We start from the raw sequence: 19,236 nt of genomic DNA, 5'->3' as shown, positions 1-19,236 counted from the left end.
AGGCAAAGATGAACAGAGCAAAGTACAGAGAGATCCTTGATGAAAACCTGCTCCAGAGCGCTCAGGAACTGACTGGGGCGATGGTTCACCTTCCAACAGGACAACAACCCTAAGAACACAGCCAAGACAACGCAGGAGTGGCTCTGGGACAAGTCTCTGAATGTCCTTGAGTGGCCTAGCCAGAGCCCGGACTTGAACCTGATCAAACATCTCTGGAGAGACATGAAAATAGCTGTGCAACAACACTCCCCATCCAACCTGACAGAGCTTGAGAGGATGTGCAGAGAATGGGAGAAACTCCCCAAATACAGGTGTGCCAAGCTTGTAGCGTCATACCCAAGAAGACTCTATGCTGTAATCGCTGCCAAAGGTGCTTCTACAAAGTACTGAGTAAAGGGTCTGAATACTTATGTAAATGTAATATTTCAGTTATTTATTTATTTTTTATTAGCAAACATTTCTAAAAACCAGTTTTTGCTTTGTCGTTATGGGGTATTGTGTATAGATTGATGAGTAAAAAAAAACATTTTATAAATTTTAGAATAAGGCTGTAACGTAACAAAATGTGGAAAAAGTCAAGGGGTCTGAATACTTTCCGAAGGCACTTTATTTCCGAAGGCATTGATTATTGATTTGTTAAGAGTCAATACCTGCCTACCTAAAATGCGATAATGTGACCAGGGGGGAGCATCAAAACCCACAGCAGCTCTAGAGGCCTGGACCAGGAACTGCAATTAAGTGGGCGTAAGGTGGAAAATGTGCCCACAGTTTGGGGATCAAGTGATAGCCGTGATCCGGATTATACCTAATTCATGATCGCCATTAGCATTTCAATCTTTGGTCGACTTCGAGGTGTTGTGTGACAGGTAGATTGTCGCTCGGGCTGCCAGGTCCGTCTGCGCCTTGTGAATCAGGTAATTGATTGCTGCATAGAGAGCCGATTGGACTGTTGCCAGGTGGTGTCCGTTTACTCTACCTCTCTCGCCAGAGGCAGTATTAACAATGTCAATGCCAACAGGGTCCATGATTCTTCAGCTCATTGGCTCTCTGTGTCTCCCCTCATCAGTAATGTTACACAACAGCACTAGCTCATTAAGCAGCACACTAACTCTTAGCAATCTGATTAGTGTGGCCAAAAGGTCAAAAGGGGGTGCTTATATTTGTCCTGTTTCACACATGTACAAGTGTGTAACCTGTAGTGTAAAATATAAATGTGTTTTTTGCATATGCCACTTTTGCATATCCCACTCCGTGTAGCTCAGTTGGTAGAGCATGGCGCTTGCAACGCCAGGGTTGTGGGTTTGATTCCCACGGGGGGCCAGTATGAAAATGTATGCACTCACTAACTGTAAGTCACTCTGGATAAGAGCGTCTGCTAAATGAAATGAGACACCCTCGGAGAGTAGGGTCACGGATCAGTCATTATTGATGGCGACCCTGGAGCAATTAGGGTAAAGTTCAAATCAACAGATTTTTCACCTAGTAAGCTTGGCGATTCGAACTAGCAACCTTTGGGTTACTGACCCAACGCTTGAACCGCTAGGCTACCTGCCGCCACCAAAGTGTTGCTGCTGTGGTTGTTTAAAAAAAATCGGACTGATAATTATTATTCTTTAGCGCGCTAGTCCTCTTACATCGTTTATGCTAGAAACGCCATTCAAACTTTAAAACGTATAGACTGGTCTGGAATAGTGTGCTTGCATACAACTTTTTGATACCATTTATACTTTTTAAACTATTGAACTTTTATTCAACTTCATCCACTTTAATGGGATTTATTCAACATTCTAAACCTCCCATTCTGAAACTGTGACTTCCAACATTCTATTTACTGTAAACAATGTAACTTTTGACACAAATCAGCTACTTTGACCACTTTCCCAACAAGTTAGACAAAAACTTAGAGCGTAAAAAATATTTTTCTACTTATCTGCTATTTAAATCAGAAATCAGAACACTTCTTCCACTACCACAAAAATACTTTCAAAGAGCTGAAGCAAGGCACACAATTTTGCTTAATAGAAAATGACCATCTAGTTATCATTAGCCTACGCTCTGCTGTGCATCCTACTTGGCTAGACTAACTCTTGATAAAGATATAAACATGCATGCGATAGGCGTGGTGGCGGCCGGCGGGGGATGTTGAATGAAACTGAAGAGAACAGTTCAGTGCCCACGTGTGTTTTCCCACAAAGCTGTTTTCCTTAGCGCTAATGCTAAACAGGCACAGTAGTACAACATGAAAAGATGCAAAGTCCTACTGGCAGAAGGCTGCTGCTGTAGCTCAGGGTTAGGTTAGCATAGTGAGCTAGCATTGCGTGTTGTGGGTGCATTACCACAGTGCTCTCCGGCCCAGCTCCCATATGGATTCCCCTCGCTGGACCATCTGCACACTATTATTTCCCTCAATGGGCTGAAATGGACCATCATCTTTTTAACAGATTACTTCTCTTGTTGTGTGGATAAAGATTCCAAGGGCTCACTGTTGCAATACTTCATCAGATGAAGGTGATGATAACATTCCAAGTAAAAACACATCCTTCTGAGACAGGTGTCAGGTCCTGGCCTGCGCTGGTTAGCTAGAAAGTGTAACCTCAAAACAGACCAACGCTAAGTGTTGACCAGTTGAGTAGGAGGACAATACTAGCCATGCTCATAAGCGTATGCGCTTTCTCTTGTGGATAGGCTTCAAACGTTGAATTCCATTGCTTGCGGTGCACTTCTCTCTCTTTCTCTTTAAACCTCTTTCTCTTTCTCTTCTCGTGATGGAATGTTGCTCTGCATTCAAGATACCAAAATAGTGGGCTCCAAAACTAATAATTATTTCCACTAGCAAGTTGTTTGACTTGTCTTAAGGGTTTCCTGCGCAGGGTAAATAAGTAGCAGAACTTTGGAAAGCTATATTCAAGGGATTCACTGTCAGGTTCATCGTTGTTGTTGTTTTACCGGCATAACATGTTCTACTTTTAAGTGAGTCTTCTTAACTCACGGCTTAAGTAAAGTCTCAATCCATTTTCATGAAGAAAAAATAAATGGCGGAGACGATTCAGCTTTCACATGGATTGAATATACTGAAAAAGGAAAAATGTGATCTGATGTATAATTCTTTAATGTTCTGGAACTGAGGCCTTGGGCCCCAAAGTAGATTGTGTTTTACTCTGACTTTGATTAAGTGGATTTACTTTAGGACCCTGGACCCTACCAAACACTTACAATAACTCTGATACAGCGCCAAGCTCACACAACATCCCATATGGCTCTCTCTCCCCCTCTCTGTATTTGCCATCATTTCAAAATGCTATAAAACATGGATGGTTTATACTGTACACCACATCTGGAAACACGTCTATTTCAGTCCCAAAGTTGTTTGTTTTTAATGCATTAGTGTAAATGGGAGCTTTTCAATTCAGATTTTGCTCTAATAAAACTTAAAATCAATTACATTTCTACAGTTTACAGCTTACTAAATGAGTTTACAGCTTACTAAAAGAGTTGACTCGCACGTGTGTACGTAACTTAGGCCTATATTTTGTAAATTTATTAAAGTTAGTTTAAGAGAAAGTACCCTCTGTTCATTCTCCTTTGAAACAATTAATGAATTGCTGGTTAAGTATGTTTACACCCTGCTTGTGAAAATTGAGATTATGTAAATAAAAAAGTACAGCAATAGCCTCTTTATTGTGGCGAGTTGCAATCCCCATTTGTACTTTTATTATCCTGCAGTTTTCTGAATATTGCACTCCCACCATTCTTGTCAGAACATGAATCAAAAAGAAAAGCTATAAATAGCTTTTGACACATGCGCGCACGCACGCACACACACACACACACACACACACACACACACACACACACACACACACACACACACACACACACACACACACACACACACACACACATACATACACACACAAACACACACACACACACACACACACAAATTAGGTTATTAATGGGTGTTGAGGCCTCAGACAATGCAGTGTGTGAGGTCTCCAGCTCTGGTTTTATATCACTGTAAAACGCACCCACTTGGTCTCTCTCTGTTACATGAATAGATGGCTAGCCCCAACCCATATGACTGGGACGGGAGAGAACTTCAACGGGCAACAAGATATTGTTGATAAAGCAACAGAGAAGCCAGTCCCCCCTGCCCATAACAGAGTCAAGCTTTATCGCAACGACCCTTGGTGTCTGGAAGAGGAGGAACCCAGAAACAAATGAATTAGCAAGTTTAGTTTATCAAAGGAAACCGGTATTTACTACAGCTAGAAATAGAACTGCTGTATACAGTCAGTCAGAGTGCCGCTGAGGCTGAAACAATGGAGTTGACCATTGATTCCCAGGGAACGTTCTCACCGTGTGTGTCTCCTTCTTCTAACCGTGTCTGGGAAACTAGTAGGGGGAAGGAAAATGACTCACGGATGGGTCTACCCTGGTCTGACCTGCTGGAGATGAATAAAATATGTGATTGATATCCACATAAGAAACTAAGGCTAAACAAACCATCGGATCGTTGAACGGCACTTTGTAGTCCTATAACCAAATGGAAATTCAGTGATGATTTCATTTGGGCACAAGAAAAAAATGCTTCCTGCTGAATTTCATCATCTCACACTAATGTATACACTCCTTGTGGCCATTTGCTTAAATGTATTTGCATGTTGTTGGTCTTCCCAATGGAGTGGATAAGTAGCGGAAATCATGGATTTGGTTTGTTTTCCCATTCCATGACATGGAGCATTCCGGAATGTTTTTGAGGCCACATTGCTGCCGTGGTGGTGGTCAAGGCTGTCATTTTGTCATTAAATATTTTGCTCAAGTTACCTTTAGCTTCAGATATGTCAGGGTAATATACAAACCTATGGTAGTCTATTTTGAAATTCAAACAATATACTGTATGGAAGTAGCTATAATAGTTATATGCCAGTAACATTCAAACATTTAAGTTACAGTATGTTTTGTCAGTCAGGACAGGGGTCTATGTAGACACTTCTATTACCCTCCAACTCTGAGCCAATGAAAACAGCAATGGAAGCAATCATGTTTCTATAAAAACCTCTGTTTATATGATATCATTTTTTCTTTGTCCTGATATCACTTCCCTTTGCTCAGTATCTTCAGCTACAAATGAGCCTTTTGTTTTCATGTGCTCAGAGAGAAAAAAGAGTTCCCTCTAGAGATACAGTGAGGGAAAAAAGTATTTGATCCCCTGCTGATTTTGTACGTTTGCCCACTGACAAAGAAATGATCAGTCTATAATTTTAATGGTAGGTTTATTTGAACAGTGAGAGACAGAATAACAACAAAAGAATCCAGAAAAACGTATGTCAAAAATGTTATAAATTGATTTGCATTTTAATGAGGGAAATAAGTATTTGACCCCCTCTCAATCAGAAAGATTTCTGGCTCCCAGGTGTCTTTTATACAGGTAACGAGCTGAGATTAGGAGCACACTCTTAAAGGGAGTGCTCCTAATCTCAGCTTGTTACCTGTATAAAAGACACCTGTCCACAGAAGCAATCAATCAATCAGATTCCAAACTCTCCACCATGGCCAAGACCAAAGAGCTCTCCAAGGATGTCAGGGACAAGATTGTAGACCTACACAAGGCTGGAATAGGCTACAAGACCATCGCAAAGCAGCTTGGTGAGAAGATGAGAACAGTTGGTGCGATTATTTGCAAATGGAAGAAAGACAAAAGTACTGTCAATCTCCCTCGGCCTGGGGCTCCATGCAAGAGCTCACCTCGTGGAGTTGCAATGATCATGAGAACGGTGAGGAATCAGCCCAGAACTACACAGGAGGATCTTGTCAATGATCTCAAGGCAGCTGGGACCATAGTCACCAAGAAAACAATTGGTAACACACTACGCCGTGAAGGACTGAAATCCTGCAGCGCCCGCAAGGTCCCCCTGCTCAAGAAAGCACATATACATGCTCGTCTGAAGTTTGCCAATGAACATCTGAATGATTCAGAGGAAAACTGGGTGAAAGTGTTGTGGTCAGATGAGACCAAAATGGAGCTCTTTGGCATCAACTCAACTCGCCGTGTTTGGAGGAGGAGGAATGCTGCCTATGACCCCAAGAACACCATCCCCACCGTCAAACATGGAGGTGGAAACATTATGCTTTGGGGGTGTTTTTCTGCTAAGGGGACAGGACAACTTCACTGCATCAAAGGGACGATGGACGGGGCCATGTACTGTCAAATCTTGGGTGAGAACCTCCTTCCCTCAGCCAGGGCATTGAAAATGGGTCGTGGATGGTTATTCCAGCATGACAATGACCCAGAACACACGGCCAAGGCAACAAAGGAGTGGCTCAAGAAGAAGCACATTAAGGTCCTGGAGTGGCCTAGCCAGTCTCCAGACCTTAATCCCATAGAAAATCTGTGAAGGGAGCTGAAGGTTCGAGTTGCCAAACGTCAGCCTCGAAACCTTAATGACTTGGAGAAGATCTGCAAAGAGGAGTGGAACAAAATCCCTCCTGAGATGTGTGCAAACCTGGGACCAACTACAAGAAACGTCTGACCTCTCTGATTGCCAACAAGGGTTTTGCCACCATGTACTAAGTCATGTTTTGCAGAGGGGTCAAATACTTATTTCCCTCATTAAAATGCAAATCAATTTATAACATTTTTGACATGTGTTTTTCTGGATTGTTTTGTTGTTATTCTGTCTCTCACTGTTCAAATAAACCTACCATTAAAATTATAGACTGATAATTTCTTTGTCAGTGGGCAAACGTACAAAATCAGCAGGGGATCAAATACTTTTTTCCCTCACTGTATGGCTTCCTTCCGCTTGCTGTCCTGCTCTCCATTAAATCACTCACTTGATTCTAATCCACAGTGAAATATGAAATTTGTGATTTCCCCCCAATTGGAGTTGGCTTTTGTTTTATGAAACAGAAATGGAGAGTTGCCAAATCTGGGTTATAACAACCGGTTACAACAACATATTCACTGAGATATAACTATCTTTTACATGGAACAAACATACTTTTTATGTTATAAAAACAACATGTCAGATTAAGGATTTATAGTTCTAATGCGAACGTGGTATTGGATCTAGAATGACAATAATAACACAGATTATACTACAATGTTATGGCATTATAACAAGGCAATAAAACTCAGCAACTGAACCGACAACAAATGGCTTCTGTTTCTCTGCAGAAACTACAGCGGAACAAAACCTCTGCCGAAGTAGCTGCCCTCTTCCTTTAGTTAGTCCGTCGTCAAATTCATGGCACATTACCTAAAAAAGAGATTTCCGGATATTCGATACATCATAATGAAGAATTAGGTTCCATTACACTGCGGGCTTAACCTTTGCAGAGAGCATTGAGCACTTGCCAGCAGTCATCAATATTTAACAGCTGTTGTTATTATGAAATTCTTTATAGGCTAATGTGGCTTGCCGGCTTGCACGCAAGGGTTTGGCCAGGTGCCAGCGCTCTGTCAGGGACCAGAGAGAAGATTGACAGACGGTTAGTTTGCGTGACAACGGGGCTTCGGTCAGCCAGCTCCTACTCTGCCTGTACTGCAGCTCCCTCCCCTCTCCCGCGCTTCTCTCTCTCTCTCTCTCTCTCTCTCTCTCTCTCTCTCTCTCTCTCTCTCTCTCTCTCTCTCTCTCTCTCTCTCTCTCTCTCTCTCTCTCTCCCTCCCTCTGGTGTTTCTCGTTCTCCTGTGGATTTCCTGAGCTGCAAAGGGGAGGGAGGGAGGGAGGGAGGGAGGGAGGGAGGGAGGGAGAAAAGGGAATAGGCAAAGGAGGTGGCTGTCAGCCAGTTGCCTTCCCCTCCCCAACCTACCACCCCATAGCCTCAAGTGAAGATATGTGTGCTATCTCTGCGTGCACGCAAGGCCTTTCAGAGGGGAGGGGAACAGAGTGGAGCTCTCACGTGACTGGAGGTCTTTAAAAGCCCAACAGGCTCTGCCAAAAGATGGCACCCCAGTAATATTTACTAAGCTGGGAGCTGAATGCTAGGCCTTCACAGGGAGCAGCCATAAAATACTGCACTTCCATGGAGACTTGAAAATACTGTATTGACACACAGGGAAAATGTAAGACAGGGCTGTTTTTAGTTTTTTAAAGTCTTGTAATGACTTGACACACTTTTTCAGCAATTTGTATGAATGAATATAGAGCTAATGAGTAGGCTACTAAAACAGTCATTTTAGGCTTTCCATTCCATTCCCCCCCAAAAACGTGGACCAAATTACTCAAGAAACGAGAGTGCTTTTATTATTTATGAACTGCACGGGTAGCAATCTCAGAAAGCTTGTGAGAGGATACAGACAATGAAATATGACACTTTCCAGCTTTGCACGCAATACCTATAATTCTACCCGCCCTCCCCCCTCTCCCTCCTTCTGAACCCACGACTGGTTCTCTCAGTTGCTCATTGCCTTGTGAAACATGTCTTTGTGTGCCTATAATGGGCTATTACACCAGGAATAACAGCATGTCGCACGGTGAACAGATGAATTAATGATTTGATCTAGTGACATGTCATGCCAAAGCCTCTCTCCACTTCCTCGTTTGGTAGACGGGAGGATGTGGGTTAGGGAGGGATGTTACACGTAAAAAGGGTGCGTGACGAACCCCACTTTTTTCCGCCGCACTTGGCTCCACCCGCATATTTCATTACCACTGAGGGCTGGCCCCCCTTGCCTCCCTCAACACACACCCCACACCACCCCTTCCATCCCAACACACACACACCCCACGCCACCCCCATCGTTAGGCAGCATCCACGGTAGCCCAAAGGTTCTGGCGTTGACACCCCGCTTAACACGATCAAGTCAACAGATGCCATCTCCAACACGCACACATCACCGACACCGTACCGGTTTGTCCTCCTTTCCTCATTTGCAGCCAAAGCCTAGCCTACTCATTGGAGCCTTGCCAAAACGAGCATCCTTGTCCCCCCTTTCTACTTGAACCAAGCGCTGGAGAAAGGTCAGGGGAAGCGGTAAGTTGAGATAATATGCTGATTGAATAAAGGCATCAGGGGAATCTCAGCTTGCTGGGCCTGAGGCTGCCGGAAGAGTCCCCGGCCATGGATGCCAAAGTATAGTACCCATTTGAGTACCCTTGCTTTCAAAATGTGGGGGCTGTGAGCACATAGAGCCCCTCACTTCCTTCCCAATGTGTCCACTTCACAAGTTGTGTATTTGACTGATGGGTATTAGCCATGCATTAGATGATGCACCACCATATAGGACTATATATGAAGTCCTGTAGTTTTAGGAACACACCTGTAATGTTGTTGGCTCAACCACAGACTGCTACTGACATTTGAGGGCTGTATTATTTAAAGCAGGGCAAGTAAGAAGGACCACTTATACCATCATAATTGGGCCTCTAGTCTACATATCCTGACAGTTGTCACCTCACACTAAACGGAGTGTCTTAATAGAGAGCATATAAACGTCGAATCATTAGGTTTTCTGTTTTCTTTGAGACAACACCAAAACAAGTGTAATGAATAAAGTCACTGTTGGCTGAGGAAGCACAACTCCAATGATTAATCATCCAGTATATTTGTCTTTCCGGACTCGCATCCTCTCCAAGGCTTTCGTAAGGGCTAGAGTAGAGTGTGTGTGTGTGTGTGTGTGTGTGTGTGTGTGTGTGTGTGTGTGTGTGTGCGTCCGTGTGCTAGAGAAAAATCATGGTCATTGAAAAACTCTGATTCATTACCTGCCCTGGTTTCCACCAGTCAGACTAAACTGAGGTGACTGTAGAATAAGAGTGCGTGAGGGGAGAGTAGGGGGTGAAGTAGGTAGAGTACGCCTTGTGTATTGAAGTAAAGATTCAACCTGTGGTAAAAACAGAGAAGGAACATGAACATGTAGCTCTAGCCTTTGTATCATAAAAAAAAAGTGGTTCAAATCGCTCGCGTGCCTCGGACGGAATTAAGTTCAGGGAAATTGTCGGAAAAGCTGCTGCTCGCCGGTGTAGTGCTGTAGAACCAGCGGAGGTGTGGAAAAGGAAGGAGGGAGGGAGTTAGGGGTTGTGTCTGAGTGGAGCAATGAGAGCGGGTTAAAATGAGTCCTAGGTGTTGGTAGAATACACTGTAAGGTCCCGGCGCTTGCTCCTTCATTGGGACCATGGCCCGGTGAGTGTGCGTGACTGTGTAGGTTTGACAGGCCGGCCACTGATCCCATCTGGGTGGAGCAGGGTTGGGGTCAATTCCAGCCAATTCAGGAAGTACACTGAAATTCCAATTCCCTTCAATGCTTTTCAATGAGGAAAATGTGGAATTGGCATTTGGTTTACTTTCTGAATTAACCATGTGTACGTTCAATAGTGAGTAAGAAACCAAATAAAATAGGATAGCCTGTGTGTTTTGTCTTTACAGTGCAGGATAACACGAGAGCTCTATTGGTTTAATAGTCTCAGGGAAATGTTATTGCCAGTGTGTGCGCACTGTTTCGTGCCAATCAGATCAGAAAATCAGATGTTCTAAATGCCATTTTGTGAGGTTTTTCCAAAATAAAGAGTGCGCCATGTGGTGGAAACGTGTAAAGTTTGCTCTTCTTAAGTACCCCATCCTCACTGCTAAATAACTTGTATTTAACTGGGAATATGTTGTGTAGGGGTTATGCCTAACCTTTCCCCACTCCCATACAATATCATTTTATGTATCAATGTCGATTTGGAATTCCATAATGATAAAGCTAGTTGATTTTCTTTTTTCTTGCAAAACGCTTGAATTTGCCAACCACTAAGTAAGAACAAGTAAAGGTAAAGTCAAGTCATAGGGAATAGAAACTTTGTAACTCTTATATTATGTGGAGACTCCATTTATGACTTTTCCCTATCTCATATTTTCCAGTGAATCATGAGAAGCCGTCCAGCAGAAAACATATCAGTCCATCCACCAACCCCCTCCCCGAGCCCAGAAAAGACAGCCTGCCTATGGCTATGGGCAACAGCATCACAGAGAGTGGGCTCCTTCTGGAGGTAAGCAGCCAAATGTGTGTGTGTGTGTGTATGTGTGTGTGTGTGTACATGTGCATGCATTTGCATATGTGTGTCAGTGTGTGTGCTTTAGTGCATCTGTGTGTGTGTGTTGTCATTGTTAGAGAGTGTGCCTGTCACAACAGCGACCATCTCCTCGGGTTATCCCGTAGCAGGCCCTGAGGGCTTTTGGGATGAGGGGTGGGGCACAGGGGGCAACAGCCCCCCTTCCTCTTCCCCTGACCTCTGCTGGAGCGATCTAATATCGCATGACGGACGTGGGGATGGTGGACAGAGAGGGAATGGATAAGTGCAGTTTAGCTCCAGTAGATGCCAGAGTGGACTCATCATGACCAGTTGGCCCGCTGCAGGTCTGCTGGCGGGAAACTGACTTAAACACCCGGAGTCATGGAAATGCGGAGGTTAGAATTTTTCAGCGTTAATCTTCTTCTGGAGGCAGCTTTGCAGAATGGTCACTAGCTGGCACAGCCACAAAGTCATAAAATCACATTTTAAACCTAACCTTAACCTTAACCACACTGCTGACCCTAATGCCTAATCCTAATCTTAAATTTAGACCAAAAAGCACATTTGTGCTTTCATTAATTTTTTTACAATATAACCCATTTTGACTGGCCCATCTAGCGGAAATCGCTCAGTTCTGCCTCCAGTACAAGATTCAGGACAATAAATGTTAACTTGCTGAAAATGCACAGAGAGAAATCTCAGTCACTGGTGCTAAAATGAGCGCATAAGAGAAGAGAGGAGGTGCAAGATTGAAGAGTAGTCTTGCAAAATAAGAGATGTTGTTAAAGTGTCTGTACCACTGCATCATGAAGTGACCGACTCCATACCAGCCAAACAGGTGCATGGCTGATGAGTGTGAACAACAGTGTGTTCGTGAGAGACCCAACTGGAGCTAGTCCTGAGCTATAATACACATGTGAACCACAGTGTGCTCAGATCATTGTTTGTGATCTAATTAGGCATTCAATGTGGTAATGAGTGTTTTATTAAACAAAGGGCTATAACACTATTCCTAACCTAACCAACCCCTGCCTATCCCCCCATGCACACGCACACACACAGAAACACACACACACAGAAACACATTCAGAACACACACACACACAAACACACACACACACATACACACACATAGAGAAGAGCCCAGTGAGGCTTCGGTTAACGTGTCAGGCTGTCACAACACAGGCTATAAACAAAGAGTCGATTGACTGTGGCAATAATGTGTCGCCTTTCCTTGCGTGACTCCAGAAATGACTAGCTTCACGGTGGTTGCCGTTGCTGTGGCAACGGGCTCTCCTGAGGCAGCGAGAGGTTGCCAGTGAGTTTCCCCTCTCTCTCCCTGCCGGCTGCCGCAGATGACTCAAAATACTAGGAACAGCTCTTTTTCACTGCGACCCTGGCACTGCTGCTTTGATCTCGTGGTGACAATGTGAGAGAGGAGGAAACCTATCAAATGTGTGGAGACAAAGGCATGTCACCCCTCCATCCCAGTCCCTCTCGTTCTCTCTCTCCCTCAGCGCAGCCCTCTGCCGTGTCCAAATGTAGTGAGCGTATTTTTGGTAATGCGTGCAAACTGCCTCTTAAGAGTTATAAGTCAAAGCTTTTAACCTTCCACCTCGTTTATAGGAGTCTTGAGGGTATTTGGACTTTGAATTTGAAATGTTTTCTGGTCCAGGCCAGGAGCAGGTGCAAGTTTCCATTACCTAATGCTGTCGGAATTCCATGAACCGGGAGAAAAATAAATGCTGGGAAGCAGTGATTTTAAAATGCTCCCTCTCTCGCTCTCTCTGTGAAAACAAATGGAAGAGAGAGAGAGAGAATTCCAACAAGGGGATAGTATTGATAGTGTGATACAGTGACATCTGGCTTAGAGAGAACATATCATATCTGAGGGGTTGGCTGGAGTGCTGCAGCATCATGAACACAGTGACAGCTCTGTCTATGAACCATCTGGGTGTGTAATGTATTATGAATTCATTATCGGCATTTATGTATTGGACTGTTATAGTGCAATGAATGCTTATAGCAAGTCCTATTAAGCACTGGTGAAACCACATTAGGCATCAAAGAAAGTGATACTAAATCTACATCTTCATTGTGAGTAGTAATAAACATTTACTAATACATACACTGTTTCCTATATCCACTATCATTATTAACCCCCCCCCCCCATACACCTGCGTTAAAGAACAATAATAGATATTCGTGCCAGAATGCAAGAGTAGCTTATCACGCACTGGCCTGCTGTTTTCGCTGAGCAGTGCTTGGTTGCACCATGGCTGGTCGCTGGGGGAAGGGGAGTGCATTTACTAGGTCAGCAACCCCACTGACTGTTGCAGGAGTGTGTGTGTGTATCAGCAGCCCCCCTGACAGTTCCAGGCATGTGCAGTTTAAACATGTCAAACACTGTCTTCATCCACAACGCTACACACAGAGGGGGAGGGGAGACTCTATCTTTCTACACACACACACACACACACACACACACACATCAGCGCACTCATGCACACACACTTAGAGATCCATTGCCCGCAAACATATAAGCACACACACACACACACACGTCTCAGAGCAGTACCTGTATACATTAGTACATTAGCAGTGAGCGTGCACAATAAACAGGGGATTAAATGGCATGCCAGTGAAGTGAGCTCACCCTGTAAGGATCTGGGGAGACTCAGTAGTGATAAAGAGAGATGTCATACATCCGTTGACAATTACCAGGGTGGATTTTCTTAGTGTCTCCCTGTAATCTATGAACATGGTTTTGTTATTGTTTTCAACCTGGGGTGTGGAGGATCAGTAGTGAATTGAATTGAGTAAACTTTATTGGTCATATTTAAAGGGATACTTCCTGATTTTGGCAATCAAGCCCTTTATCTAATTCCCCAGAGTCAGATGAACTAATAGATACCATTTTTATGTCTCTGCATCCAGTATGAAGGAAGTTAGAGGTAGTTTCGTGAGCCACTGCTAACTAGCATTAGCTCAATAACTGGAAGTCTGTGGTATCTACTAGCATATTAGCAGTTACCATAGACTTCCAGTCATTGTGATAACGCTAGTTAGCAATTGCACTAACGCTGGTTAGCAACTTCCTTTAAACTGCACACTGAGACATAAAAATGGTATCCACGAGTTCATCTGACTCTGGGGAAGTAGATTGCGAAAATCCGGAAGTATCCCTTTAAGTAATTGCAATGGTTTTTGTGGTCAACATACACTACCGGTCAAAGGTTTTAGAACACCTACTCATTCAAGGGTTTTTCTTTGTTTTTACTATTTTCTACATTGTAGAATAATAGTGAAGACATCAAAACTATGAAATAACACATATGGAATCATGTAGTAACCAAAAAATATATATTTTATGTTTGAGATTCTTCAAATAGCCACCCTTTGCCTTGATGACAGCTTTGCACACTCTTGGCATTCTCTCAACCAGTTTCACCTGGAATGCTTTTCCAACGGTCTTGAAGGAGTTCCCACATATGCTGAGCACTTGTTGGCTGCTTTTCCTTCACTCTGCGGACCGACTCATCCCAAACCATCTCAATTTGGATGAGGTCGGGATATTGTGGAGGCCAGGTCATCTGATGCAGCACTCCATCACTCTCCTTCTTGGTAAAATAGCCCTTACACAGCCTGGAGGTGTGTTGGGTCATTGTCCTGTTGAAAAACAAATGATAGTCCCACTAAGCCCAAACCAGATGGGATGGTGTATCGCTGCAGAATGCTGTGGTAGCCATGCTGGTTAAGTGTGCCTCGAATTGTAAATAAATCACAGACAGTGTCACCAGCAAAGCCCCCCCCCCCACACCATAACATCTCCTCCTCCATGCTTTACGGTGGGAAATACACATACGGAGATCATCCGTTCACCCACACCGCGTCTCACAAAGACACGCCGGTTGGAACCAAACATCTCCAATTTGGACTCGAGACCAAAGGACAAATTTCCACCGGTCTAATGTCCATTGCTCGTGTTTCTTGGCCCAAGCATGTATCTTCTTCTTCTTGGTGTCCTTTCGTAATGGTTTCTTTGAAGCAATTGACCATGAAGGCCTGATTCAAACAGTCTCCTCTGAACAGTTGATGTTGAGATGTGTCTGTTACTTGAACTCTATGAAGCATTTATTTGGGCTGCAATTTCTGAGGCTGGTAACTCTAATGAATTCATCTTCTGCAGCAGAGGTAACTCTGGATTTTTCATTCCTGTGGCGATCCTCATGAGAGCCAGTTTCATCATAGCTCTTGATGGTTTTTGCGACTGCACTTGAAGAAACTTTCAAAGTTCTTGACATTTTCCGTATTGACCTTCATGTCTTAAAGTAATGATGGACAATCGTTTCTCTTTGCTTATTTGAGTTGTTCTTGCCATAATATGGACTTGGTCTTTTACCAGATAGGGCTATCTTCTGTATACCCCCCCTACCTTGTCACAACACAACTGATTGGCTCAAACGCATTAAGAAGGAAAGAAAGTCCACAAATTAACTTTTAAGAAGGCACACCTGTTTATTGAAATGCATTTTAGGTGATTACCTCATGAAGCTGGTTGAGATAATGCCAAGAGTGTGCAAAGCTGTCATCAAGGCAAAGGGTGGCTATTTGAAGAATCTCAAATATTTTGATTTGTTTCACACTTTTTTGGTTACTACATGATTCCATATGTGTTATTTCATAGTTTTGATGTCTTCACTATTATTCTACAATGTAGAAAATAGTAAAAATAAAGAAAAACCCTTGAATGAGTAGGTGTTCTAAAACGTTTGACCGGTAGTGTATTTATCTACACACAAAATCAAACACACTGTCAAATTGTTGTACCGTCAAATTAGAAAAGGTTTATATTGACACAGGTGTCAAAAGGTGTTAGTTAGTAGTTCATGGTAGAAGCTACATTATTGCTGCTGTTTATTGCATTGTCTAGTAGACATTCTCTTTATTGTTCTTTGTCGTCTTCCTGACATTCCCCCTCTAAATGAGCTAATTGATCCGTAGTCCTCATGCATCATGCAAGGCATCACAACACATTCGCTAAGATAATGTGACGGTCATTTTGAGGTTACACCACCAGACACACAGCCATGGAATTTGTTTTTCAATAAATCTGTGAAATATGCCTGTCACTCAAAATGAGGGAGTACTAGGGAATTAGGACATGAGCAAAATAATGGGGGGAAAGAAGTTGACAAAGAACAGAAGCCTGTTGAAGTCTGAGGCGTGTTGTTAGTTTGAGGTTGAGGAAACAGAAGGCCAGTGGCTGTGTATGTTGTGTTGTGCCACACTCTGTAAGAGCTGGGCAGCCACAGAGGGCAAACATAAACCTTAGCCCACAGACAGCTACCACACCAGACCAGATCAGACCACCCCTTATCCATCATGGACTGTACACACACCCCAAACACACAGCATCATTGAACATAGATCAATACATAGCCAAACAGCAGCAGTAGTAGTCCCAGTGCTAGCCTGTGCTAGCCAGGACTGGAGCAGTGTAGCAGCCTGGGCTGACCTGGTGTTGCTCACAGTAAACTGGAGGTGACAGGTTCTGGCAGGAGCACAGCGCCAGTCACGCGATCGCCGGGGTCTTGGACCCAGTACAAACACTGGGAAGTTCATAAATTACAGTTTGGGGAACCGACTCCTCTGCTTCCACCGCCCTCCTTCCATCCTTCCATCCCTCCCTCCCTCCCTCCCTCCCTCCCTCCCTCCCTCCCTCCCTCCCTCCCTCCCTCCCTCCCTCCCTTCCTTCCTTCCTTCCTTCCTTCCTTCCTTCCTTCCTTCCTTCCCCTCCCTCCCTCCCTCCCTCCCTCCCTCCCTCCCTCCCTCCCTCCCTCCCTCCCTCCCTCCCTTCCTTCCTTCCTTCCTTCCTTCCTTCCTTCCTTCCTTCCTTCCTTCCTTCCTTCCTTCCCTCCTTCCTTCCCTCCCTCCCTCCCTCCCTCCCTCACTCCCTCCCTCCCTCCCTCCCTCCCTTCCCCTTCCTTCCTTCCTTCCTTCCCGCCTCCCTCCTTCCCTGCCTCCCTCCCCCTCCCTTCCTTCCCTCCTTCCTTCCTTCCTTCCCGCCATCCCTCCTTCCCTGCCTCCCTCCCCCTCCCTTCCTTCCCTCCTTCCCTCCCTCCTTCCTTCCTTCCCTCCTACCTTCCTTCCATCCTTCCTTCCTTCCTTCCTTCCTTCCTTCCTTCCTTCCTTCCCTCCCTCCCTCCCTCCCTCCCTCCCTCACCCTTCCTTCCTTCCCGCACTCCCTCCTTCCCTGCCTCCCTCCCCCTCCCCCTCCCTACCTTCCTTCCTTCCTTCCTTCCTTCCTTCCTTCCTTCCTTCCTTCCTTCCTTCCTTCCTTCCTTCCTTCCTTCCTTCCTTCCTTCCTTCCTTCCTTCCTTCCTTCCTTCCTCCCTCCTTCCTTCCTTCCTTCCCTCCTTCCCTCCCTCCCTCCCTCCCTCCCTCCCTCCCTCCCTCCCTCCCCTCCCTCCTTCCCTGCCTCCCTCCCCCCTCCCTTCCCGCCCTTCCTCCTTCCCTGCCTCCCTCCCCTCCCTTCCTTCCTTCCTTCCTTCCTTCCTTCCTTCCTTCCTTCCTTCCTTCCTTCCTTCCTTCCTTCCTTCCTTCCTTCCTTCCTTCCTTCCTTCCTTCCTTCCCTCCCTCCCTCCCTCCCTCCCTCCCTCCCTCCCTCCCTCCCTCCCTCCCTCACCCTTCCTTCCTTCCTTCCCGCACTCCCTCCTTCCCTGCCTCCCTCCCCCTTCCTTCCTTCCTTCCTTCCTTCCTTCCTTCCTTCCTTCCTTCCTTCCTTCCTTCCTTCCTTCCTTCCTTCCTTCCTTCCTTCCCTCCCTCCCTCCCTCCCTCCCTCCCTCCCTCCCTCCCTCCCTCCCGCCCTCCCTCCTTCCCTGCCTCCCTCCCCCTTACTTCCTTCCCTCCTTCCTTCCTGCACTTCCTCCTTCCCCCTCAGTTGTGGACAGCCTGTTGTGAATGAGCTGTATGAATCCCATTTAATGAATACTTTCAATATGAGGGCAGTCGATTGAAAACCTCTGTGATGGCTTTGCTCGGTGTTGTCATCTTTTGAGTGTTCCTTGGAAGGGCTTTTGGAAGACAAACACTGTCAGGAAATGTAAAAACTCACCCTCATATCTGTGATATTAAATTGCTAATAACCCAAACAAGATGAGCCAAGCTCCAAAGCCAAGTGCCGCTATCATGATTCATGCAAACTAACGTGTGTCTCTCTTTTGTCCCCTCTAGTCCCTGACTGGCTTTGCGCTGGTGGTGAGCAGTGATGGAATGGTCTTCTATGCCTCCTCCACCATCGTTGACTACTTGGGCTTCCATCAGGTATGTCTCATTATTAAGATATTTTATTAATTTTATGTATTTTATATGGTCTTCCAGGGCATACTGGTAACAGATAACATACGTTCAGTTAAAGGTATTTCTGCTGACATTTACCACAGTCGTGAAGCAGCGATTAAGGGCGACAGCCAGGCTAACTAGAGTAGAGGGACTGTATATGTACTCTGCACATTGAGAGAGCCCCAAGAGGGTTGAGACAGGGGCCATGGCCCACTGCACTCAGTGTCAGCCTGGTAGAAACTGCTGTCCCAATGGGAGCCGGCCACAGCAGCAGACACACAAAAGAAGATACAGTCACACCAGTTCACAATGTTGAGGTGTCAGTCAAAGGCTAGGCCTAGTTACCCTGCCACTGTCTCTTGGCTTTCCATCCCCTGACCTCTCTTAGCCTCTCTCCCCTTCACTTTGCTCCATCTCTCCATCCCTCTCTATGCGGGTCTGTCAGATTATTTGGTGGGGTGTAAAGAACTCCCTGAACCCTTCACCAGAGGGAAAAGGTGATGGGGAGGTCAGCTCAGCAGCTGTTCAGAGAGAGAGAGAGAAAGGTTCTGAGGGGGTCAGGAGGTAGTGACCGGGCCAGGCAGGCGTAAGACGAGGCGATCTCCGGCTTCTCCGACTTCCTCCATGACGTTAATTATTGATTTTATCAACTGGGCATGCCTGTCCTCCCCTACTTAAATCATTTCCCCTCACAGTCATGAATAAAGTGCTTTAACACTATTAGCAGCGCCACCAGCTCCCCAGACAAGGCAGCCGTTTGAGCGCGGGAGATTATTCTGCAAGAGTGCCTGCACTTGCCTTACAAGGAGTTGGGTGCAATAACAGCATCATTAAAATGAAATGAAAACTGAAGTGGTCTGAAAGTGGTGCCTTGCTGCGTGCCAGAGACTTTAGC

General features: G+C 45.1%; 1 protein-coding gene across 1 annotated transcript in view; it reads left to right on the top strand.

Annotated features, from left to right (window-relative positions):
* LOC121569123 overlaps positions 1-19,236 on the top strand; it is a 73,344-nt gene that overhangs the window by 43,027 nt on the left and 11,081 nt on the right. Inside the window, exons 4-5 of the mRNA XM_041879778.1 lie at positions 10,846-10,973; positions 18,234-18,323. Coding sequence (XP_041735712.1) covers positions 10,846-10,973; positions 18,234-18,323 — 218 coding nt within the window. The remainder of the gene's footprint in view (positions 1-10,845; positions 10,974-18,233; positions 18,324-19,236) is intronic.

The sequence above is a fragment of the Coregonus clupeaformis genome, chromosome 7 (genome assembly GCF_020615455.1).
Source record: "Coregonus clupeaformis isolate EN_2021a chromosome 7, ASM2061545v1, whole genome shotgun sequence".
Taxonomy (NCBI): Eukaryota; Metazoa; Chordata; class Actinopteri; order Salmoniformes; family Salmonidae; genus Coregonus; species Coregonus clupeaformis.
This window is presented reverse-complemented; position numbering and strand designations above follow the sequence as displayed.